We start from the raw sequence: 27,323 nt of genomic DNA on the forward strand, positions 1-27,323 counted from the left end.
ATTCCTGCTTTTCCAGTTTCTTTTTTCAGGGCACAGACTGCAGAAAGTACAAAGATCTTCTGTCACACCATTGCTAATACTTCTACTTGCTGTCAGGTTGACATCTATATTTAAGATTTACAATTTTAATTCACTACAATCAAACTAACAAACTTCAGTTAACCAAGGTGTTTTCTTGCTTTGAAAGATGTGCTTGAATGCTTCTCTAGTTTCTAAATCATTACTGAGAAAGGATGTTGCAAAAAAGCATAGCTTTCGATAGGTTACATGTTGAAATTGTTCCAAATCTTCTACTGCTTCCTTACTTTTGTTCAGCTTTTCTTAACAACAAAGAACCTCTTTGAGGCTCTAGATACATTTAAAGAATAAAAAGAAGCCCTCTGATCCCTCAAGAAGGGAACATCTGAAATGCCACTTGCTAATCAAACCTATTAATAAAAAAAGCACCTTCTGCTCCACTAGCAGTTTGCAGAATAGCAACAGAATGCTATTTCAGAAACATCCCTAGTGAAGCCAGTACAAGACGACACTTCCAATGTAGCAGACATGCAGAAAATAGAACAGCTATTTTGATAGAAATTCTAATTATGATGAAACCCAAATACTTACATTTGAGAAGAAATTACAATCATGACAGTGGGAAAAGCTAAGTCAGTACAATATGTTACTGACAAGACAGCAAGTTCACCAAAAAGCCAGCTCTGTCTCTAAACAGGTGCTCACCGAGTAAGATGAGAACCACATACTGAACAAACTGAACACAAAATAAAAGGCAGTGCCCTTAATTCAACCTTGTTTCTCTATTTAAAGAGGTAGAGGTCCTGAAGCAAGAGATATAACTTAAGGCTATCACGTTGCATGCACAAGGATGCAAAATTAAAAATTCACAGGGTCACCCTACTTGTGTCATCTCCTAACATTTGATGGTTTAAGTTAAAATAACCATGTCTGCTAAGTACCCTGTCCATACTATATGGCATAAATAACATCAGAGAGTGACCAAGAACAAACTAAACACTTTCACTGTTTCATACCCGTGACTAACTGCAGACCCAGCCTGTATGACACTTTCAGCAACTGAAATATGTGCTCAAATATTTCTGTTTACAAAACAGAACGGTGCATGAGAAGCTATGGTGCCTCAACTCCTTTTACTTAAATAGGTCAGTAGCAAGTACTATGGGAAAATCTACTTGCACTTGGTATCCTTTATACTATAGTGAATGGAAAGGGGATGGTTTTGTGAATGACCCTGTGCCTAAGATCACTACATATTTGTCTTGTTTGATTAATAATAATCAATAGTGATTGAAGGCCTAAAAGTTTTGCTGACCTGTGTTCAATTCACCAGCTTTGAAGTTCTAGAGACTGTACTCTCAAATACACTAATTTAGATGGGTTCAAACTCAGGAGTGGTATTTTTGTGGCAGTAACATACTCCAGTATTCCTCTACAAACATTCATTAGAAAAGTGCCTGTTCCTATTAAAACAATACTATCACCGCTTCCCATTCCCAACATTACCTCTTGAAGAAAAAACTGACTACTTAACAGTCCTATGCACATGTCACTATTACATGAGTATTTTGTATACTTGCACAGTGTGACAGCATCTTTTATGGGCTATGAAAGTTTCATTTATACTTGGAATGATTTATTGAATTATTTTTGAATATTTTTGTGTGAAATACAACTTATTTATCATTAAAGCAATTATCCCAGAAGTAAGTTTTTCATGCTTAGTTTTCCAGAAAGTTTTAACATTTTCTACCCTCTCGCTGCTCAACAATGAGACAAACTCACCTAGCCCTCCAAGTGTAAATACCAGCCTAGGTAGGAAACAAGCTATGTGAGCAGCACAGGACTTCCCCAATATGCTCTGTCACGTACTGCCTCCGTGGGTCCTTCTTCACTAGCTCAAATATTAGCAAATAGATTTGCTTAATATAGGATATAGGACTTAAGGATAGCAAAGCTTTTGCACGGACTCTGGACAGTAGGTTGAATTAAAAAAAATAACCTGAAGAACCTATACTCAAACAAAAATACTACAGAAGAGAAATACAAGCAAATAAATCAAGAATTAGAAGAAAGCAAAGAAAAAAAGAAATTAAAGCAAAGTTGTTTATAACTCCCCATAACCAAAGTTACACAACAAACCCAATGTATATGGCAGCCAGAGATAAAAGAACAGCAATAAGCCCTAGCCTCTTTCCCTCATTCTACAGCTACAGACAGTAGCAGTCTAGTATTTGTAAACAAAAAAATAACCCAAATTTTTACAATGAGCAACATCCAATAGGACAATATAATATTTCTGTGCTTTAGTGAAAACCAAACGTATGCATAGTTAAATAGTAAAAAACCCCAAACCAAACAAAAAAAACCCCCAGGTTTTATTAAAACACTTATCACAATGGTTATGAAGGACTAATGAATTTCTACCTACAGGCACAAACAAACAAGAATGTTCCGATTACGTTCAGTCATTTTGTCAGTTCTATACACAAAAAGTAATTGCCAAAGGTCCCTTGAGCTTAACAAGTATTTTATTAAATGTAAAAAAAAAAAAAAAATTAAAGCCATAAAAATTGGCACTTCTATAAGTCCACAAAAACCAATTACTACATCAAAGAAAAATCCAAGAAAAAATACTATCCTTTACAGCATTACATCTTGATTTAGTATGTAGACAAACTACTTGTGTACCTAATTAGGTACAAACTTTATTGTCAGCAAAGAGTAGAGCTGGAGGAGGAAGGAAGAGCAAAGCAGCAATGCTTAGATAGGAACCAGAGAGTAACTGCCTTCAGACAAATTGCACACGCACATTATAGCAGACAGTAGGATACCACTATCTCCCAAGGTCATACACACACAAAGATGTTTGTTTAGCAAGATAAAGGGACCAAGTATTTTTGTCAGGCAAATAAAAGATCACAGTTCAACCATTTATAGGATTTCAGATGTTATGGTATATTCTTACCTTTTGCAGACTAGTAGGATTTAGCTGGGTTTTATCTATTATTTTCACTGCAACCTTAGGAAAAAACAAACCACCATGCATTATGAAACTCAGAAAAACGTTTGAACAAAAATATATTGCACCTCTGTGAGCAAAAGCATAGATGTGCCTATAAGACATGCATATATGTCTGCTTTTATGCATTTAATCAAGCAAACTTTCCTCACCTATCAGGATTTACCAGCAGGAGCTCAGAACTTTGCCACCAGATGGTACCACCAAGGAATCAGTTTTACAATTCTGTCACAGAACAATGTTATCCCGTCCACTGCAAAACCAGGCCTTCCAAACACAAGACCTATCTATCATAGATTTCAATATCAAGGGCCTATCTGTCAATGGATTATCAATATCAATGAAAGGCTGATAATAGAATTGTCTTCGGTTTTGGAAATGCTTGGGAATAAACAGACCCCCTCTCAGCCTCAAAATACCCCTGGATGAGCAACAAACTTTTTGACCTCTTCACCAAGAAGTTACATTTTAGCAAAAGGGGTAAGTGGTTAGAGGGAGAAAACTTGGGCAGCTCAGGTAACTTTTCCTATATCCTGCAACAGCCTCTTTGCATCTTCCTTTATGATGACCAAAAAAAATGCGCTTGTTCTATTCAGAAGAGAAAGGTAAAAGAATAGCAGAAATACTTATTATAAAGATAGCCAAAGAGAATATAGAACTTACTGTCAGCCTTTTTTTTTTTTTTTCTTTGAAAGGCTTACCTCTCTTCCAGTAAGCACATGCCTTGCCAGTTTTACTTTGGCAAAATTTCCTTTTCCTATTGTTTTCAGTAAGCGATAATTTCCAATGTGAGGATGCTCTTCATTGGTAGATGTAATGGAGTTTCTACATCGGGGGATGTTTTGTCTGCTACTTGACTTGATAGGCTGGATGTGTGGTTCGGCGTATCCATCCACAGAGGTATGCTGGAAGGCAGATAAAATAGTTGGGAATTCAGCTACTTGGATTTTAGACAGTTGCAGCAGAATAGATAAAAGAACAAAAAGGTGTAGAGGGAAGCCATTTATTTACTTTTACAATATAACTGATAACTTTGGATGGTAACCTAAACAGAACATGCTGTCTTCGGGCAGAGTTCGATGCATGTCTCAAGAAAAAAGTCTGAAGAAAGGTTTTACCAGCTCCAAAAGTAAAACTAGAGACACTTAGGCAGTAATCAACAAGCCATTACAGGGTTTGGTTTTGTTTGTTTGTTTTTTTAATATGAAACTATGACAAACTACACACTACACCACTATGCTGCAAATACACTTGTCTAATCATAACCAAATTTAGTCTTTTAAAAATACACAGTACAAAAAATGTTCTTACTTTGGCATATTTGGAAACAAGGTTTCACTCAATTATTTTTTTCTTAACTTTCTTTTCCCAAAACACATTATGAGAAAAATATTTTTTCAAGTAAGCTTTGTTCCCCAAATCTGTTTGCATCTTTTTGTAAGTCACAGAAGTTCACATTCAGGTAATGAACAATCTACATCGTTATTTAAAAATAATGAACTATTCTTTAAAAAAACCTCCATGATATCTCATAAATATATTTTAAATCTCAAAAAGTCTGAAGAAATAAAAGGATGTTATTTTTAATGCATGCCAACACATCATCCCACATTAAATGTTAGTCACTGAAATCTGCAGTGCTTCTGTACTCTTTTAACTTCCAAGCATATAAGGGGCAAGATACAGATGGAGCTTGGAAATGTTCCAAGGAGAAACCAAAGTAACAGAAGAAGTCGAAGGGGTGTTAAGTGTTTCAGTATTTCAAATGCTTTCTAACATTAGTGGCAGATGGGTACAAACGTTTAACAGATAAAATTTAGCCTTTAATCTTTAAGTTACGGATTTTAAGGCAAGCAAATACTGTAGGTAGAAACAGTATCTTCTCAGACCAGTTTTTAGATTTTCTAACAGAAAGGCAGGCTTACTCCCAGCTCACTCAGTTCCTGCAAAGCATAAAGCACCAACAAAACTCAAGACACCTTAACATTTTCCCATTATTCACTACTTCAATCAAAAAGGGGCTATCTCGGTATCTTTGTACAGAGCACTAACTGAGCCTGTTTCTTCACAGACCAAAGGTTTCTAGATCTTTGACCTTAAGCTGGAAGCAGAGCCAGAAGGCAGTGGGAGGCTTCACTGTTTCTCCCAATACCCAACCTAACGCTGGTCTATGCTGATCTCGCCCATCATTCCTTATGCAAGTAATTATTTTCTTATACAAAATGGAATTCAAAGCAGTGCTTCCAACTTCAGTGTGCATTTATTGTAGACTGAAGTCAATCCCCTCCTGTAAACACCCAGGCTTACCGATGGTCCCACTGAGCCGAGCAAAGTTATTTCAGGACATAAGCACTAGTAGAATTGGGAAAACTAGCAAACAGCTGCAACACAACCGGAAAAAACAAGTATACCACAACCAGAACGTTCTTCCCAAATGTAGCACAACTCTGCTTACATCACCTCCAGCATTATTAATTATTCACTATGGCCAGGAGAATGGTCCTAAATATAATTTTCTGTTTGTCATTTCATTACCCGAGTCTCTCTGCAAAATACTGCTTTACTCCCACTTCTAAACCATCTTCCAAATTACTGCAGACCCGAGCAAGCCAGGCATATTTCAGTTCTGTATATCACACAAATTTATTCAACCATGAAATAACACGCTAGCAATAGTATTTATCCTTTAGAAGCACACAACTGAAACACTTTCTGTGGACTTGGAAAGAGGATCTGTAGGACAGCTCCAGGCAAAGAGGCTTTGAAACATTCCTTCAACATCAGACACTAGTCCTACATGTGATAAACCAGAGCCCAAATAAAAGTCTCGCCTAAGAAAACACCCTGCAAGATCAGTATTTGTATGGTGCTAACAATGAATATTATAGCCCTACCTAGAACTCCATCCAGAGCTACAGCACTATGCTATACAAGCAAGTTTTAAAAGTCTTTGAGCCTATTTATGCACACAATTAGATCTTCACTACTTGAAATACAATATCTACCAGAAGCATTAGCAACCCTAATATCAATTGCCAATTTCATATGCTCCATAGGATTAGCCTATTTCCAATAGATACTTGAAGGGATCTTTTAGAGAAACAGCTGGATAGGCAAGCAAAACCAATGCCATAGGCAAAGTGAAAGATGGCTTCACAGGACAGATCGCTTTAATGTGGATTTAACAGGGAAAGCAGTTATTTAATCATAATGACAATGTAACGAAGAACCAAAGCTGAAAAGGGGAGGAAAAAAAAGTAACAAGGTTTATGGTCATGGCAATTCTGTATTTTGGGTTTATTTTTGCGGCAGAAAAACCAAGCCTCTCTGGATAGTTTCTTAATTATTCCCTCTTAGATTATCTTCAGAGTCAACCATTCTCCCCAGCTATATCCAAGGATGACAACATGCATAAAGAAGGTCAAGTTTCTTAGTCTGTGAGCCACATATACATATATACATAAATTTCTGAATTTGAACAGCACTGAATGAAATTAAAATTATTCTTCTTAAGTCTTGCAACAGGCTTCTCTCTTGCACATAAACAGCTTGCTATTGGTGGAAAGCACAGAGGAATTTAAACGAGAAATTCAGCAACATCTAGAAAGCAGCATTCAATGAAACTTAAACATAACAGAGTTAAGATGTTGGAAAAAAAAAATCAAGTTAGGTCAAATAATGATATCTCAGAGACTACTTCCAAACAATGCTAAAGCTGAATTCCACAAAGCATGCAATATCCACACTGTCTAGAAAGACAGGCTACATAGTTTTAAGATCTTTCTGGTTCATTACAATACATTCATTCATTATGCATCAGCTACTATGTGGCTATTTAAAAATGCCATTTCAGAAGAATCTCTAAATTCTGAGAAATTTTTCAGGGTGGTAGAAACAAGCAGGCTGTAAAAACCAACACTCTCCTTGAAGGTCACTGCCATCTAAAAACAATTCCAGCTAACAACCTGCATTTCCTACACAGGGCTTTAATTAGGGATTCTGGTATTTCTCTAGATACCTTAATAATCTATCTTAATATATATGTAATGTAGTGGGAAACACTACCTTACTAGTACATCATAAACATGACTCCCTGTATGTTCAATTTATGTCAGTGCTAAATAAAATGTCTAGAAATCAACACAAAATCAGATGTTTTTAAAATAAAATGCAATTTTAAACAAAAAAGGCACAGCAGTAACAGAAGTTTAGAGCCAAAACAGCACTTTAGAACGGCTATGCAGGTATTTTGTACATTAGTCAAGTATTTAAAAAAAAAAAACAAAAAACATACAAAACAAAATCCACCACCTTTTCAAAAAGTTCAAAAAAAGTAATTCTAGCATTCAATTTTAGATCTCGACTGAAGAGAGCTCAATTAACACTTATTACTCCTAACTAGGTTTGTTTCTGACACGTTCCATTACAGTTATTACAGAAAGCCAACGGCACTTAAATCACAAGAGAGTTAACCTGACCCATTGCTTCCCCAAGACTCAAAGCTGTCGTTTTCCTTGTTTACCCAAGGCAGCTTTGCGAAAGCAAGATGATCCCATGCCCAGACACATTATCTTTGAGAAAGTGCAGAACAACTAACCCCACCAAGCAGATACAAAGTGTGTGCTCCAATACTTTACTTAGTCAGCATCCTTTAGCCACTTAGCTAGCCACTGGAGTAGTGTTCTCACGGATTATATGCTGTAATTAAACTTACATCATCACGTACATTAACTGCTTTTACAGCTTAGTCTTAAAAAATCCCCAAAACTATTTATTCTGGCCACCAAACCACACAGTCCTCCTCAATCAAACAACACTGAAGGCCTCTATAGTCCTTCTGAGTAACAGGGTAACTTCCACACATTGATCTGCCTACAAATACACCTCACTTGACTAAACAAACGTCTTTTAGTCCTGAATTTTGCCCTTCCTGAATTACTGCAAGGCAAATTCCTTCATACAGTCAGCCCATGGAAGCAAAGTATGCACATGCGGTACTATAAAAGGCACGTCATCACATTTCCTATTATCTCCTGTTCTGAACTTCAGTCTCTTGCAGACAATTTTTATATTCATAACTCCAAACATTTTCAAGCATGTGCCATACACATGAGCATTTGTAACAGCTGTCATATTTTGCAAGGTAATCAAAATAGCTAGCCCAGACAGAGGGAGTCTGAAGGGTTTAGAAGATCATCTTCTGAATAGCTCTGATCTGCAACAGCTTTGATTCACAACACAGGGGAAGGAAGGGGGAGAAAGATGAGAAGTAATGTCCTGGACATCCAGCTGTTTTCATCTTTTAACTGCTTGCTGTCTGTAACTTTTCCTTTAGGACCTAGGAGCTTCTAGCAAACCACCTCAAGCAAGTCTTTCTTTTGCTGAAGTAAGAATCAAACTAAACTAGAAGAGTACAATTTTTCTGAAACTTCAATGTAGAAACCAACAGAAATTGTTCTGCATCACATACCAAGAGCACTCAGAGGTCCAGGTTTACAGGTATGCAGCATGGTACAACTCCGAACTGCACAAGATGATAGTACCTGATCCATCAGCTAGTGCCAGAAGACAGGGATTCATTCCTCTTCCAGGTAAACCTCCCATCTGCACAAAACCACAGCCTACTCTTGCCACATGTACCCGTTGCATCATACTACAATTACTAAAGCACCTCTGATCAGAATCAAAACATTAATAGAGCACTGTCTACTCTAATTTTTCATACATCTCAGACACGTGAAAAATTGCTTTGGAGGGGGCAATTAAAAAGACTGAATGTATGCACACATGATTCTTTTCATAATTTCTTATCAGCAATTAAATGTATACTAGATTGGGAATGCACGATAAAAACTGCCTTATTTAAAAAGGCCCAAAACCCAAAGCAACCAACCTACTCCACTGAAAGAGGATAATATGCAGGACTCAGCTCAGAAAATCCCAAGAAACACACAAACACACACAGCGAGGGAAAAAGTATATACAGATTTTAAATGAGATGCCAAGGTCAATGCACGGCAGAGACAGAAGAGAATCAGACAAAATCGTGATGTTGGTCTTTAACTTGTACCTATGCCCCGAGCCTGCTCACACACGTTTTCCAGAATTGCACAAAGAAAAATAATCAAACACATGCATGTGCATCTTTCTGTTTATATCAGATTTGCATAATATGCAGGAATTCCAGGCACGAACTTCTGAAAGAGCTTGAAGCTATCACCAATAAGAAACAATGATTTTGAATAAAGCTGGCCTCAGTCAAGCATATGGAAACATTTCATTAACTGATGCTGCAACTCTGAAAAGCATTTTATATAAAACTTTTTAAAAAAATGCAAACTATAAGCATGGAGTTCGATATATAGTATCAAGTGAGATACTATACAAAATAACTTTCCCTCACTCTTTTTTTGTATCTCTTTCCTTTTCTTCCCAATTGTAATATTTTGTATTTCAAAAAAAGCAACTTCAAAGCTAACAGTAAAACATTTGTATTGCAAGGTGAAATACAACCCCTTAATGTCAATACACAATAAAGATTCCTTTCCAAAAGCATACATATATGCTGGTGATCGGTAAACTTGCACTGAGCATTGAGTAAATCTTATCCTGTGCTTGTGACTATGGTATCTAAGGCCCTCAGAAGTTTTGGTGGGGTTTTTTGTTTTGTTTGGGTTTTTTGTTTGTTTGTTAAGTGCTCAGCATAGCTTTCTGAGACATATCAGAAATAAGTTTGCCAACTTCAAGACAGAACTGCATCTCTAATCACTAACTACACAGGATGCAATGTTTCCAGCTCCATACTTGAAGCAATCTAGGATAGAAAACAGAGCCCATGATCTACCAGTGCAGCACCATACACAGCTAAGACGAGTTTCAAAAGTTCATATACAAGGTTCTTCAGAATACTTGTAATTTTCATACAGTGACACTAACCTGGCATAAATCCTGTCCATGTTGTAGCAAGCTTGCTCCCAATTATTTATTCATTTATTTATTAAACACAGCAGTAAGGTCATATGGAAGGGTGGAGTTCGTTATCACATGGAATCACAGATATTTTTTATTCAAAGGATAAAAAAAAAAATTCTCCCCTGAGAAGCTGGTCAAAACATTTCAGAAAAACAAATATCTTCATAGCATTAAATCAGGTCTTGTAACCTGAACTCAGCTAACATGCTTCCTCCTTTCCATGGGCCCAAAGCCCTCAAGCTCAGCCAGGCGTGCAGGTGCAGAAGAACAGGACCTTCCTGCCTTTGTTCCATTTCACTCAGAATTGGCACAGTTATTTCAACCTGGCACTTTCCTTCCTGACTCATCCCAAACACACAAACAAGATTTTCCAGGGCTAATTCAGGACAGTCATATCATCTCCATTAATTGCTACGACAAAACTGAACCCTCGCTGTAGTCCCAGTGAAAACTGAGACAAGCCGGCTAAAAGCTGCTGCAGTAAAACCACAGGTGGAACCGAGGGGAAGGGGAAGAAAAGAAAAAAAAGAGTTTTTCCTAAAATCCTCTTATCCGTACTCATTTTCATTTGTCATTTGGTACAGTTCTAGAAGCTACAGCCAGCCCTACCATGCAAAAGAGTAAAACATTTCCTATCTTGTCAAAATAAAACAGTTAACGTCCCTCACCCATAAAACCTAACATGAACCCACATTTTTGAAGAAAAGCACTTATGGGAGAGGGAAGGAAGGAGAAAGGCTACTCCTGCTGCAGCCTCCTGGACACATTTAAACACTGCCCTTCACACAGACAGAGTTCTTACGACATTTCTTGCGAGCCATTGCACTCTCCTCAGGAGGTGATCACTTTAACCTCGCCAGTCTTTTTTGACTTATTTCATGAGTTCTTCAAACCTGCCAGCACAGAGCTCCCAGCAAGCGTTCCCAGCTCACCCAGGACAACCTGCCGGCACCCGGAGATGCAGGCAGCTACAGGGCACTACTGCTGAATGCCACGGCACTCACAGTTTGCTCAAGAACCCTCAGTAAAACAAAAAGAAAACAAAATGCTAATGTTGGTCGTTAATTGAACCAAACAAACAAGAACAGGAACACACCCAGAAAGCGAAACTTCTGGCAAAGGAAACTGGCAGGAGTTTTTATTGCACTTATAAATGATGCAGCCAGGTCATTTTTCAACAGGCCTGATGAAAGGCAGGAGAAGAGACATGAAACAACTTACGGTTCAGGATCATGTCAAGCACGTGGAGCTTCTCAAACGTTTGTAGCAGTACAAGAAGTGGAAAATGCTTTAATATCAAACCTCAAAACTGAGGGGAAAGGGCTGTTTCTACAGTCTACAGACTACAATCTGGAAACCTGAGGCTTGCCTCCAGATGAAAACAGCAGCAAGAGGCAAGGTTTACTCACAAAAGAGCAACCAGATTATAGCGCTAAGTGTCTCTGACACGATCAAACAACAGGCTTCTGGGCCAGCTGAGGTTCTTTCTACAGAAGGAAAGCATACATGCAGCTAATTGGGACCAGGCTCTGAATCCCAACTCATTCTTTCTCTCAAAGTTTATGAGATGGGAATTTTTTCCTTGCCCATTACATATCTAAAAGAACTCTGGAAGAGTCCACATGTGGCATGATAGCTGCTGAAGCTGACCCAACACTGCTCGCATGCCCGCACCCACTCAGAACCACATTACAACTGGGGCAGCAGGACAAAGAGCCAACACAGGTAGCCAAGGCAGACAAAACTTAGCAACTCTTCTGCCAGGGTAACCTCCAGCTCCCTGAGCACATGTACCCCCAGACAGTTTCCCAAGCATTGGCGCAGGCCCAAGGAGGAAGGGTAACACCCAGCACCGGGAAGACGGGGCCACATTAGCTCCATGTTAAGCTCTTGTGGAATCACACTGTCTGGACAGAAACAACATGGAAAAGAAAACTGATCACACCACTTTTCTTGATAATCCAGAGGGACACCAGTAGTGAAACTTTAGCTAGGAGATTCTAATTCCCATTTCACAACAAGGTTAAAAAAACAGAAGGACTGGGAAGAAAAAACAAAAAAAACCCCAAACCAAACAAAAGAAATCCCATAACCAAATAAGTAGGCTTGCTTATTTGTTTTTACCTGCACTGGGTGTGTGAGACAGAGCACACAATGCCAGCTTAAGAAGCTACCCTTTAGGAGCGACATGCATGGGCAAAGCACCCTTAACATTTCTGCTACATAAAAGAGAAAATTAAGTTACTCCTTTAGCAAGCTGGACAGTATCTCTAAAGTCTTTACATCCCCATTACTGGATTCATCCAATGGATCCAATGATGAATCCATCAAGACAGATTACCATCTTATTTTGAAGACTATTTTACCTCAAGGTCTTATTAACTTTCTGAAGTAAAGCCTGCTTCTAAAAAGTGATGAGATGACCAATTAAAATATCCAACCTGATAGCAATACACACTAATTGATGCACATGTGTCCTAGAAAAGAAACTGTACGGGCAGTGCAGGACTCTGCAATGTTTGAGGATCATGTCAAGCTATGTTTCAAATTAAGTTACCCAATATTCAGAAGAATTTTCCAATATTCTTTTGACAGATACGTTTTAGGGATCTTGGAAGTCTCATCTAAAGGCTATGGAAACTCATCTTAATATTTCCCTTCATACAATACAGTGCATACAACACAAATGTATCTAGAAGTAGTTGGGCAACCAGCTAATTCTGAGAATTAGAAGAGGAAAAAAAATGCATGGACCTACAGCAGATTAATAGGGCCTATCTCATGTCTGTCCACAGAAGCTGCAGTCTTCAGGGCAGGGGCAGGGAATCCTTCCTGACCTGGAGAGCACTTTCATGGCCTCTTGCACTAGAGCATACTAGCTTAGTTTCTTCAGCTTCAAGGCTTGATAATATTTTCTGGTCCATCTCTCTGCAGCAAGGCCTTCTGATGTCATTAACAAGTCTTGCCTCAGAAGACTGAAGTGCAGAGCACCTACGGGACCCCATCTGCCAAGGAGATGCAGTTTTAATATTTAAGCCAGAACATAATCAGACTCAGCATTTTGCAGGTATATTTTTTTCATAAGCATTGATACAAAGGTTGACTTTGAGGAGTAACGCATATTTTGGCACAGGAAAACCAGTCTCCTTCCTAAGAGAAGGAAGCACCTTAGACGGCGTAGGACACTTCTACCAATGAGCCTACAGTCAAGCAGCATTCAGTTACCATGGTTCTATCTACCGAGAACAGTCTAGCAGTCTGATCTGATGGTAGGAGCTGCAGATAAAGTTATACGGACACCACTAAACTTAGTCGGTCTTCCGAAAGCGTAAACCATGTTTTACACATAGAGCAAGATTATAATGATGTATCCAAGACAGCTGGTACAGTGGGACACGGTGAACTCAAAGAAAAAAAAAACAAAGCAAACTGAAGACAGTCTTCTGCTGAGTGTTCTCTACCCTGTTTTTCATGTAAGTGTTAATTAACAGATCAAATAAAATGTCCTCAGTTGGGCTGTAGCAACTATTTACCTTCATGTGGATAATGCTACACCGCATTTCAACTTAGCAAATATATTCCCAACCTTGCACAGATTTACGCTTAACTTGAAGCTATCCAAACACTGTATGCCCCTTGGACCAGCTCGTATCTTACGATCAAAGAGTGCGCTCTACACAGAGCTCAGGCTACAATCTCCTTAGAGCCCCTTGTTTCTAAACTCGTGCAAACACCTATTTTAATCTTTGGGCTTCAATTATTTATGATCACAAACTACCATAATTTAGCACTTCAGAAATATATGCAACTAGGAAGCTAAATTGAAAAAAGAAAATAAAAGCAAACAGCAGCAATATTCCTCAAAGATTTTGCAAAGTATGTAATATAGATAGAAAAAAAATTTTTTTATATGCTTTAAACTGGCAGATACAGTAATACTGTAGATAATGAAAATTGACAATCACACATATACCACAGATACTTGTCAATGTACTGAATTCAAACCACAAACAAATCGTATGTGAGTATAGCTGAGATGTAAAAGCCAAGCACAAGAAAGAACCAACAAAACAAATTAAATAGTCCATGTTACATAAGTCAGTAAAGGCAGCGAAAGGGAAAACATCACAGGATGCAAACAAAATATTAAAAAACAACAGATGCTGGATTTACCCAGCCCATTGAACTAAAAAGGTAAGAAAATGTGGAAGAAATAATGTACATGTATATATATGGCTAAAGCTTAAGAATACAAGCCAAAGAAGCTACGATAAAAGGGCTGAACAAAAACTAGCATGTATTGAAAATGAATACAGTCATTAGAACAAGAAGTCAATCCAACAGCAAGAAAAAAGGTAAAAAAAAAAAAAAAAAAAAAAAGTACAACTTTCTCTCTTGAGTCCTTGACAATCAGTGGGTGAGGAATCCCTGATCACCAGCTATGGTCTTTAGACAGTACCCCAGCCTGTAAGCTGTCAGTGTCAGGCATTTCCAGACTTCATCTAGATGGTGAGGTACAGCAAATAACCAGTAGCAGCAATGGTGGCCTCCAGCCCACCATTAGCAGTGCCAGCTCTTGGTTCTGTCCTGAGCTGGACATTGAAACAGTTTGGATAACACCAGAGCAACATGTCTTACAGTCTGAAAATCCCCAATTGAGGTGGCTTACCTAATCAGATGCCGTCTCACATTAAAACAGGAACTAATTTGATTCAGTCTTAAGAAATGGAAAGTCAGGAAAGCAGAAAGTCATGGGAACCTGAGGACAATGTCAGCAGGTGACAGGGACTATCAATCTCCCCACCAGCAACCGGGAATCCATCCTCAAAACCTTAAAGGAGATTCATCCTTATGCAGATTTCAAGTGGACATCACTGAACTATTCCAAGTCTCAGGATGGGTCAGACAGCAATGTTACATTCTCTTCCACCATCAACCTGCCAAGGGTCCCTCTCCCACCCACAGTCCTAAGATGCTCCTTGCCTCTTAAGAGATGAGGAAAGCCACAGCACTGTAGGAGAGATGATAATATATCCCCTTATGCAATGCTGCGATCCCTAAATTATCACAGGCTCATTGGGAACTCTGTCTGTAATTTTTTTCCTTAATTTACCAAACTAACTAGAACCCTTCCAATCCCAAGGGATGAGAGCTATTGCGTTAAATACCTTTCTTGTTTCATCAAGCAGCTAACAAAGAATCTATCCATTTTCTATCTAATCTTCCTACCACCCAACAGCTGACCTGAAATCAGGCACAGCTTTCTACCCTTTCTCAAAAATTATCTGGAGGCAAACTTAACTTCAATATAATATAACTGTACTACCTGCCAATATACTTGACGGTCTCCCACTTTTCTTTCTTATTTTTTTCTGTTTGTCATCCACTGAGCTAGTCTTAGAAATATCTTCAATTAAATCAAGACAATATTAGGAAAATGGCTCATGGACCATTAATATTTCACTTTATAATAATAACTTAAGCCTAATAGTCAAGTGCTATATTTAATTCAGCTTCTTCAGGTTTGTAATTATTATGTGGAGGAAACAAAAACAAACAAATGGATACAAAAGTCCAGTTTGTCTCTTCTATGCTACTCCAGAAGGCTTGACACTCACTTTGAAGATAATTCTATTTAAACAAAATATTACATACCACTGGGAAATGGACTGAACAAGTAACATTGAAAAAAGTTTGTGGACAATACCAAAACACAAAGTTTCACAAAAGGTCACACACATAAAAAAATAACAACAACAACAGCATCAGTAACTATCAATATTTTATCTTATAGTACTTAGAAAACATCAAGTTTGATTTTGATATGAGCACTATACTTCTGCAATAACTGGATAAGACAGAATAGCTTTCTTAAAAAGGACATTTAAATGCAGTTTTTATCAGTCTACTTTGCTTTGCAAAGGTTGAGGGATTAGATTTCCCCTAGCCTGTCTACAAACACTGCTGTAGACACACGTTCTCCAATAATTATGTCTTCTCTTAACTAATTCCAGCATCTATATTAGATCGTCCCTCATTGCTCATACCAACTTTCTGTAGGTAAGATTTCTCTGGACTATGCAGTAGATGGAGCAAGAGTTTCATTGTGAAGTGCTTTCATAAATTTTCTTTGTTCATGTGCAACTTATGTCCATCACTGGAAGAAAGAACTCTAAAAAGCAGCCAGTCTTGTTCATTTAATATCAAATTAAGAAAAGCAAATTTGAAAAGCTATTATATATAGGGATGCCTGGTAAAGACTACTCAGAGACAGTATTATTCATATTTTCTGTATACATCTCATTGTACTGAATGATTACAACTGTTACTCCTTCTGGAGTCTGATCTTGAGGAGAAAAGACTATTTTAGTCCTTCACCAAGTAATGATATTTTCCTGATTTTTTTTAACCAGTAGTAGACAGTCATACTGTAATAATTGCAGGGGGGAAAAAATCTGATTACTGCTGGAAAAAAAATACTAAACAAAAACCCAAATGCTTTAAAGAATTCTATTACCTTCAATCGATAATATTATCTGGAACAGAGATATGAGTAAATACATTACACATGTAATCCATTTGTGGAAAACAACCATATCCTCTGTAAGAGCTCAACGTAGCATTTAACAGGCTAAGGTAATTTCCATGGCAAAAATCAGACGACTCCTAACGTGCGAGATTCTCTGAATTTTTGAGCTATGCCTCTGCTTATTTTAAGTAATGTCAGAAACATCTAAGATTCAGAAAGATATTGGCTACAACTGAAGCCAAGCATGCACTCAGAAAAGGAATTTCAGATATTTACTATTTAAGCACAAGTAATTTACACTGCTGCTACACGTACTGCAGTATGCCTTACACTTTGCTTCCCTAACTCTGCAATTCTTGCACATTAAATTCCTCGCGTATGTATCAAATTTATAAAGAAACCCCCTCTCTACAAAGAACTTTATAAAATTGAATGTCCTTTCTAAGTAATCATTATAAAGCTTTGGTAACTCTCTGCTGTTATCTGAGAGAAGAAAGCACAGTAACTTTACTAGGGTGGAGGGAAGAAAATGCAGAGTGAGGAAAATACAGTCTAACTGGCTATGAGTATTTAAAGTTGTAACAATCCTTTTTGCTAATAATTTCAAGAGCCCTGAAAACAGAAACAACTCCCCCCAACCCATCCACAGCAAAGCATTTCTTCACTCCCTTTAGCTTTACATTTCAGAGATTTTCATATACTAAAATGCTCCTTGGGATTCATACAAGGGGATATTACTTGAAGGATAAACAGGAGCCACAACTACGTAGCTTTAGTAAAGCTTTGTATTGGATTTGCTTATGTCATTAAATGAGCAAAACTGGAAAAGGTCCCAGAAAGAGTGAGAAGCACAAGGAAGTTGGCAATAAGTACGCAAGCTCAAGCACAAAAGCACATTGGTAAGCAAAATGTGGGGGAAAACAAGGTGGGGGGCAAGAATGTGATAAGATAGGAAATTACAGGTATTAAATGGCCGGCAACTTAATGAACATGGCTAAATGGAATTTCAGAAAGATAGATACTGGGAAATATGTAAGGATAAAGCTGCTGTGATGGCAGGTTATATACTATCACCAGGTTTAAAATGAAATTGGTCAAATATTTGAGGGACTAAATAAGAAAAATGGTCTATGTGATAACATTTAACATTAAGATTACAAATAAATGGCCTTTTCCCCTCTGAAAAAGGGGTCTGCGTGGAGACAAGTAGAAGACGTTTTACATTATTTTTCTTTTACTTTCTTTCTAAGTATTGTATTAAGATGGAAAAGATAAGAACCAATAGTAGGGAAAGGAGGAAGCCGGGAGGAAAGCTTCCAAGAGAGCTGAAAATAGCACTCTATCGCAGTGACTAAGGCTGTGCCTCCACTTACAAGAAGATGAGCGTTTTACTGCACCATGAGTAAGGCGTGGTCCTCCTACAGAAGCACGGTGGAACAGAGGCACTACAGGTTTTACCACGAGGTTAGCCTTGGGCAGGAGCCTTTTCAGCAAGCCCTGCTTGAGCCTAATCTATCCAAATCTAATCTATTTTCTCCAACCACATCTGTCTAATGAAAGATATCACTTCTCTCTAACAACCTTGCCTAATTTTGTCTCTGCTTGAGATTTTAAAAGTTATCATGCACTACTATTACTTTATAATACAAAACCAATTAGACACTGTCACCAGTAATATTATCATTATCTGTTCTTGCAAAAGACTGCCATGGGCTATCCAGTAGCTCTGTATGTTCAGCTATGCGAACATCGATGTTCACAAGTGCTTTCATGAGAGGTGAAATAAAGTTCTGTCTTACTATTCAAGCTATCAATATGACAACTATGTATGTTTAAAATACAGTTCTGCAACACAATTGGGCAAAGCTCTTTATGCTTAATCAATTAAAATATATCATAAGTTTTGATACCATTCTCTGCTCTGATTAACATGATTAACATTTTTCTACTTCTGTGAATTCTACAGGCCACATGTTTAAATGTAAAACAGAATTATTATTCTGCTTACTGACAACACACCTCTACAGTCATGGTGAACAAGGCAGACACCGATCTGAAGTCATGAACACGTTTCGTTCTCTCCTCAATATAACTCAACTTTGTTCATCAATCCTTACCTGAGAAATCATTAGGACTATGAACACACACATCAGGGTATTACACTTACTGGACATTCAAAATGACTGAACAATTTAAAGAATATTTTACCGTTCATTTTTTTTACAAGTGCTTCTTTAGATTTGGTAGACAGCTTGGAAATTAAAACAATTAAACTAGCTAAAGCTTCCTGTAACCAAAAGTCCTCTTTGTGATATAATGCCAGTCTTTTGAAGAATGTAAGTGTGAAAAAAAAATATCCCTTTTTTTCAAAACAGGTTGTATTACTGTATTATGAATGCAGGTCTCTATAACATCTCACATTTTTATAAAACATTGCAAACTGGAAATAGTTTGCACACAAAGGGCCAGGAGTCATTGGTACTGAGCACTTAAATCTTGAACATCTCATCAGGAGCCTTTACAAAAATCATCTTGACCGTAAGCCACGTTAATGCTAACTAAACAGGCGGAGTGCAGACCACTTCTCATTGTGACACCCACAGCCTACACCTAAGGTGTCCCACAAGCATAGGAATAGCAAGATAAAAGAAGGAAAATTACTTTTTCCTGGATCCATATACAACAAACAACACAATATGAGAACTTGAAAACACACAAACAATGCATTCATTCCAGCAGAAGAGAGCCTTTTTTCCACAATGATTTAAGTGATGTAAAGTGGCTGTCAATCAGCTGTCCTGATAAGACGGATAATTTTAGAATAACATAATGATCTTCCATTCTACAGAGACACACACAAAACCTGCACTTTTGGGTTTTACGTAAATACACTCTATTGATCGATCATTACAGCCTAAGCTGTGCCACTGCTCCATGAGCACGTCCAATTCATTGCTTTAAAGGTTAATTGTAGCCCAGACGAATTTAACTGTGCAGACACTTTCTATGACTGTGAACATACGTCTTTCAGCATAAGTTGGTGCTTTCTTTGAAAGCACACATAAAGAAACCCCTGACAAAATGCTGATCTGAAAAAAAAAATCCCCCCAAAACATCCAACCAAACGATATTTTCAACTGCCATCTCAGTTCAAAAAGAAGCAGCATTATGATAAGCACAGAGAGTACTTTCCAATGCTTCTGCCTTGAACTATTTTACCATGATAGCTATAGTATGTTTGGTCACTACTTAGAAAAAAGATGAAACAATCACAGGGAAATCTGCCTTAAGTACAAGGACCATCTTATCCTCTTGAAATTTTTTACCTCAGATTTGCTAGGATGCTCACCAAAACTGTCTAAGTTGGATCATCACATACAGCTATGAAGTCTTAAACTGACCCTGAGATCTCAGCAATCCTCCGATTTTACTATTTTGTTAAGTTATTCACAGAAAAACAAAAAAAAAAGGGAGAAATTTCCTTTCTTGATGAAATACAACTGTCCTAATTTAAAGCTCAGTTTAGCACTGAGCAGAGAGAATACAAAAAAAAATGTTAATTTAGAATGTGAAAAAGGTAGAAAAATGTTAACAATTAAACAGGCTTGGTAGTTGATGTGGAGAAAGAGCTTATGAAAACTCCGATTCAGTTGCATTATATTTATTACACTGAACGATGTGAATGTTTCTATGGAACTTTCCTGCTTTCATAGTTGTTTTCAGAAATATTCAACTGTGGAGAACATTTCTACTTAATTTACCACTACCTAGAGGGGAGTAAACATTCGAGAACGAAGACCCAGAAAAAACTATGAAATCATAAAAAAAAAATAATTTTTGTGATTCGAAATTCCAGAAAGATTTAAACAAAACCCAAACCACAAAAAGCAAACATTGTGTTTCCAACAACAAAAAACCTAATAGATTGTGTCACGACCACAACACAAATAAGCTAAGTTTGAAACATGTTACTGTCTGCAGTAACTTACAAGGAGTATATTTAAGGTTGAAGCTAGTAAAAGATAATATCTAAACAGAAGCAATAAAATGCTTTCTCTCTGACATTTGAAAAATTTGCTCGAACTCTGAAGTTGTTAGTAGGCCAGTTTGTGAGAAATCTCTCTTAGGGCTTTAATTGCACCACACATTTCTAACTCCACATTAATTGTAAAATTGTCTCTCCTTTTTACAGAATAGTTTCTCAATGAATCTACTCTACTGGAAAACAGTGTTTAAAATTCTCTCTCAGACATCAGTAAGATATTAAGGGTAGGTCTATACTAAATTCTGAGAACAAGAAAAAAACCTCTGCAAGTGTAAATACAAACCACTGATCGAGAACATAATTTTACAGAAATCACTGTATCATCACTTAAAAGTGAAATTACACTTTTTCTGTGTTTAAGCTATTGATAACGATTAGAAGTTAGCAGGAGCTCCCTCTGCTAAACAGCAGCAATTGTGATGGTAGAAACTTACGACATTTATAGTAGAAGCATTAGTTTCCAAATATAATTGGGTGCCACGGGGAAAAAAAATATCCTGCTTTTACTGATGATTAAAACATTTTAAGTGCAGAGTTAGAAAATTAAAAAAGCTATATTAATATGAACAGTAAGCCTGCATGATCAGAGACTCCACCGACAACAAGGGTCCATGGAACACAATCTCCTTATTCTAGTTCAGTGTTTTAACTCCACTGACCATGTAAGTACAGTTTTCAGAACGCCAACCACAAACAATCTAAGTTTGTTTACCTACGAACCTCAAAAACCCCATCAAGTATGAAATGAAACAAGTAGCACAATGAAAACTGCATTAACTCTTTCTGAACTTCAATGCTATATACTCTTTTACAACGCCTAGAAAGAACACTGAAGCGTGAAGCTACATTTTCACTCATTTGTTCCAAAATATTCCTCTTTACAGAAGGAAAATGAAACTACACATCTATATCACCTGTCCCATGGCTCTCTACAATTCACATAGAAGGTTAACTTCAAAATGGATAACATACTTCATAACAAAATGAACCTTGCTCTCTCCATGGGTAATGCTCTAGCTAAACATGGGTTTTTCCCCACAATGTAGGAGCTTGCTCAAGACCTGAAGCAAACAAACAAACAAAAGGTCTGCACAGAGAAAACAGAAACTTTCAAAATAACATTAGGAGAACATACTCTGTTCTTACCATTCAAACAAACGTATGACCTAATAGTGTATTTATGATCAAGGAAAATAATCTTACAAGGAAAAAACACAGGCATTCTCCACTTTGCTAAAGCCCATCTCCTGTGGATAAGAAAGATACAGCTGTACTCCTGAACCCATAACGCTTGGAAACTAGGCCATTCTTCTGCTTAAGGCACTGAACGAAAGAATTCTTGTCAAGATACTTTCTCCCACACCCCCTCTGTCCAAATCAAAACCATGTGTTCTTATTGTGCAAAAGCAAATCCAGAAGGAAAAAAAAAAAAAAAAAAAACAGAAAGAAATTAAACATAATATAATTATTATTACTCTAACCTGACCACTCCATTCCATCCTCTTATCTCTTGCCCTGTTCATTTTTTTTCCTCTTTAAAATGCAGCTGTCTAGTAGCCTCCCCTATCAGAAAGTCATGCTTAAAACCACACCCTCTTCAGCCGACATCCGAGACATCACCCCTCCCTCGCTAGCCTGCAAATGGGTATGCATGTGTCAAAATTATAATTATTTGTATGATAATGAAGCAAGTCACATGATCATAGGTCACTGTATTATCCTTCCTTAAAACTCCCTCTGCCATGACATCTCAATCATTCTCATACGGCACTGGCTAGGTAAGACAAACCACGATTCCCACATTCCTCCTTGACTCTGGCCAGTGTTATCATCCAGCACTCCTGCCTTCTTTGTTCCTTCTTCCCCCATAAACGTGCAAGATCTCTGCAGCAGAATTAACCAACTTTTATGTGTCTGAAAAGTACAAAGCAAAATAATACCTTAAAACTTAGCCAGATGGGTGACACCACAACACAAATAGTAATACCTTCACAAATAATACCTTCAAAAGATTAAATTGCACTTACTCTAGGAAAAAAATGTATGTATTCTTATGCCAGACTAAGAGGTCCTTACAACAGAAAAAGCAAACTACAGCATTCTTATTTTTATTAATTTTACTAGAGAAAGTAGTATGCAGCTGACTGTTCAATCTCTATGAGTCTTTTCTTATAGAGAGCTCTCCAAAAACATTTAAGAGAATATATTACCGATGTATTTCTTTTCTTTTGCCTTAATTCAGGAAAACCATTTCCCCATTTAATGACATGATACAATACAATATGAAGGGAAAAACATAGAAGTCCCTCTTTCCTCAATTAATACCAACTCTATGAAAACAGGAGAGCTACTCTAGCTCTAGGCTTTTGATTCCTGTCCCTCTCCTCCTCCAGCCTCAGCAGAGGTGGGAAGCTCAGTTCACCCAAACTAACCCCAACTGCAAGTGTTTGAATGCACTGAAACATTACCTACCACAGCCTACGTAAAATGTATCAAGAGGAAGCTGTGAATAGTTACGTGCACAAAATCAAAACACAGGAAAGTTATGTTGAATACTACTCTTAACCCTCACTTGAAAAAAATAAATCCGGTAATAGGCATGAAAATAATCTTTACTGTACTGCCTCCACCCATTAATTTCCCCAAGTTTCCCAAAAAAACATTCAATAGGAATAAGTGTTTGACAATCATATTCTATTTTGTTTTCTTAAACATAGCTTTCATGAAAGAGAAGTAACATTTCCAATGAAAAATATTTACGGACATATGCTAGAAAAGTTAAACATAGCACTGGGAGATGTAAAGAACAGCAAAAAGAAAAAAAAAAAAAAGGGGTGTGAATTTCTATAACACAGACCTATCAGTTATACACACACTGACTGTTTCACAACCACTGCTTTCCCTCCACCTGTTGTTTGTCCATTGTCGGCGGCCCCTGTACCTTTCACTCCAGCTCTCTGATAAGACCTTATCAAGTAATTTGCATGATCTTATCCCTTCTAGACTATTTTCAAAAGGCACTGTGGGATAAAAGGCACAAAGAATTACGGAAATATGCATGTTTTTCACCCATCCCACCAAGAACTCCCATAATTCCTCAAGGAATGCATCTTCTTATGATAGGTGCTACATCCAATTATTACAATACTACTTTCCGAATGACAGAACACGTGCTTGTATACTCACTGAGAAAAGCATACGTTGAAATTTTTTTTATTTTCTCTTTTAAAGAGCACTGAAAGCAGCTGCCAAGAGACAGGGGGTGGCGGTGGTAGGGTAGCTCCCCATGATTTCATGTAACGACCTCACGCCACGTGCAAAGCACAGCTGGACGCATATGTAGGTTTGTACTCAGAACCATCGAAGAGCTTTCTCCGGGATACAGAGCTACAGTCTGTCCCTCGAGAGTCACACAATGGAGCAACATTGCCGAGATGGCCACGTGCATGAGACAGAAGAAAAGAGCGCTCTCCTGACGATCACCATTAGCTGCAGAACTTGCGAGAGCTTTGATAATATAGGTACTCCGGAACTGGAAATATGCACTACAAAGATGGATTTATTTACCATGCCAAAACCACTCACACACTGCTCTTTAACTCCTCACTCTTTCCAACAACTTCTCCCTTTAGTTGCAACTTCCTACCACCTCAGTTACCCAGAGCTTATTAGCTAAACTTTGTGCGTCAAGACCCATCAGCATAAACACTTCCCCAGTCCATTAGTGTTTACTAGCAGGAGGAAGCAAATTAAAAGTAAATTAAGAGTCTCACCTCACCCTGATAGAATCCATTTTAAATCAAGGAATGCTGCTCTTCCGGAAGTCAGCAATGGACCACCTCCTCCTCCTCCATCCCACATTAGCCGCTTTAGCAAAAGGTCTTATGTAAGGGAGACCACGGGTAGCAAAGAGGGCTTCCCAAAGCTCCCCAAAGGGCTGAAGCAACAACCTCTTGAGATCTCTGCTACAAAACCCAGCAGACACCATACTAATGGCAGCACTAGAATCACTTTGTGCAGATTTTGGAACGTACTACTGCATGGCTCTTTATTGTTTATCTGACTGGAGGACTATATTCATTAGTATTAGGTTACAGACTTATACCAAGATTTTCAGGAGCAAATGTGCAATTTTGAGTATTTTGATATCCTGTACAAACCTGGTTTTTTTAAGATACCAAATGCACTCTCTGTAATAATAATAAAAAAATAATCCTTACCTATCTCTAGGTGTCAAACTAGAGCATTCAAAAGTAGCATAATATTTTCTAACTACTAAGACTTTAATTGAAGTTTCATTCTATAGAAGTTGATGACATTCGAGAATACTTCCATTTGCCTTGTGTAAATGTACTTTGCAAGTCTTATGCGCTATATTACTGGATATATGCATAAATATTTCTTATCTCTTCCTGTCATCTATCTCTCATCTACATTCCTATATACATTTGAAACAGAGACTCATAAGTAATATGTATCACTCAAACCTGGACTTTGTCATTTAATTAAATCTAAACTTTGATTTTCATCTCAAGGACTTGCTTCATTCTGACACTAATACAGGACATCAGTTCCTGAAGAGTAAGGACAGACCAAATGCATCTACTTTCTTTAAGCTTTAACTAGTAACCACACTGACATTGCTATATCAATTAAACTTCCACTGAGCGACTGATAATAAAAGTTCATTATAAATAAGTCACCAAGCTAGGGTTTCACTTCTTTAACTGTATTATCTCTTTTCTGTTACTTTTGTCTTCCAAACCCTTTTCTCATATTCACTTTTCATTTCATATAATTCACTATTCAGCAGACACTGCTGCTTTGGCTTGTACAGTAACAAACATTATGAGCTCCTACTGTTGGCCAGAACCTCTACGGATTGATGCAACACAAACAAGCATCTTCTTCAACCCATTTCAACCCACCAGGCCATCTTTCTTCATTTCTTACCGATCAGTTTCCACCCAACTAGAAGTTGGGTGCAACTACATGTGTTAAATTTTGTATGACTCCTTCTTCCCTCCTGCACCTTCTGCCACCTTCCCAAAGGCAAATAATGATATCTAGCACACATTCCAAACATACCTCTTTCAATATTGGTCTCCTCACCTAAGACGAAAAATTCACACCTCGCACACTACAGCCTATTTAAATAATCATCACCGATGGACAGGACCAGATATGGTCCAGGATTTTAAGATTTCTCAGGTACACGTTCTATCGTAACCAAGACTGGTTATTTTCCATGGGAAGACCACCACAGCGCAGAACACCACTATGCTTCTACTCCATCAAGTCCGGGCGGAGCAGAGGAAGAGCGCAAAGATGTTTAAACAGAGCACAAAGGAAGATACAAACAATCAACTCGGGATGTACCAAGGACAGGATGACAGCCTGCCTCAGATGCAACACAAAGCAGAACAGAGGAAGGAATACAGTAACAGCAGCGCTGGGGACCATCTTCGAGGTGCAAACGAAACAAAGAGCAAGTACGGCTCAATCCCAGAAGGCGAGACAGGGCCGAGTGCCAGGCAGTTAGAAAGCCCACGAGTGGGTGCCCCGACCCAGGTGCAGGGGTGCCCGCTGTGGGGGACGGGTGGAGGCCGGGCAGCCCGGCCTGCAGCCCACGGGGGCCAAAAGCCTCTCCCCAGCGGGGGACCGAAGCCAACTGCCTGTGTGCGCCTACAGCCGCCAGCTCCAGCCAAGTACATATAAGGGCAGCCCGGCCCGGCCCGGCCCGGCCCAACAACGCGCGGACGGGAGTGCCGGGCCGCCGTGCGGAGCGGCAGCTGCCCGCCGACCCTGCGGGAGGCCCGGGGCCGCAGGCGGGCTGGGGCGACGTGGAGCCCAGCGCGCCGGACCCGCCCCGGCAGCGCCGCATGGAGGAGCCTGAGGCGCGGGCAGCCGGCGGTGCCGGCCCGGCGCTGGGGAGCGCCCGGCCCGTCGGGCGAGGGGACGGCCGCGGTCCGCCCACCCCTCGGGCACCTGGCCTGGGCGGCAGGACAGGCCGGGCCGCCGCCAGGTGCCGAGGAGAGGCGGCAGCGGAGGGGGCGGCGGACGGGGGAAGGGGCGCGGCGGAGGGAGAGGCCCGGCGCGGCACTCACGTTCTCCGTGTCCCGCTCGTTGACGGTGGGCAGCGGCGTCCGAGTGGACATCTTGTGGGCCGCGGCGGCGGCGCCGCGCTCGGCGCGCTGAGGGGAAGGCCGCCCGCTCTCCTAGGCCGCGGCGGAGGCCGTCGGCCGCCCCCGCCGGCAGCCAGGCGCAGACGGCGGGTCGCGGGCCTCCTGCCGCGCTGCCGGCCCCGCTAGGCACCCGGCGCCATGGCCTCGCCCGCCCGGCCGACCCTCCGCCCGCCTCGCTGCCGCCGGGTTCCGCGCAGCTCGGCCGCCGGCTCCTCCCTCCTGCCCGCTCAGGTGAGCGGCCGGCAGCGCAGGGGGGCCGCGGCACCTCCTCGCAGCATCCGGCGGCAGCACCGACTCCTCCTCCTGCCGCCTCTGCCCCGCGCTCCCTTCCCCGTCTCTCCCCTCCCCTCCTCCTCCCCGCCCCCGCCCCGCCGCGCTGGGCCCGGCCCCACCGGCCAGGCTCCACCGCCCCGCGCCGCAGGAAGCGCCGGGCGGTGCGGGCGGGCGCGGCAAACGCGGGCGGGCGGGCGGCCTCCGCCGGCGCCACCGTCCCTGCCGCCGCGGCCCGTCATGGGGGGCGCCGCCCTGGTCCCTGCCGGCTGGGTCCGGGTC

At 39.7% G+C, this 27,323-nt stretch overlaps 1 protein-coding gene across 6 annotated transcripts in view; it reads right to left on the reverse strand.

Moving 5' to 3' along the window:
• MARK1 (microtubule affinity regulating kinase 1) overlaps window positions 1-26,830 on the reverse strand; it is a 63,969-nt gene extending 37,139 nt beyond the window's left edge. For all 6 annotated transcript variants that reach the window (XM_068425204.1, XM_068425220.1, XM_068425197.1 and 3 more), the window contains exons 1-3: window positions 26,694-26,830; window positions 3,742-3,945; window positions 2,987-3,040 (exon numbers count right to left, since the gene is read on the reverse strand). In XM_068425204.1, the coding sequence (XP_068281305.1) occupies window positions 2,987-3,040; window positions 3,742-3,945; window positions 26,694-26,744 (309 nt within the window). In that variant the 5' untranslated portion in view covers window positions 26,745-26,830. The remainder of the gene's footprint in view (window positions 1-2,986; window positions 3,041-3,741; window positions 3,946-26,693) is intronic.
• Between the last annotated feature and the right edge of the window lie 493 nt (window positions 26,831-27,323).

Source organism: Nyctibius grandis, chromosome 1, assembly GCF_013368605.1.
Source record: "Nyctibius grandis isolate bNycGra1 chromosome 1, bNycGra1.pri, whole genome shotgun sequence".
Taxonomy (NCBI): domain Eukaryota; kingdom Metazoa; phylum Chordata; class Aves; order Nyctibiiformes; family Nyctibiidae; genus Nyctibius; species Nyctibius grandis.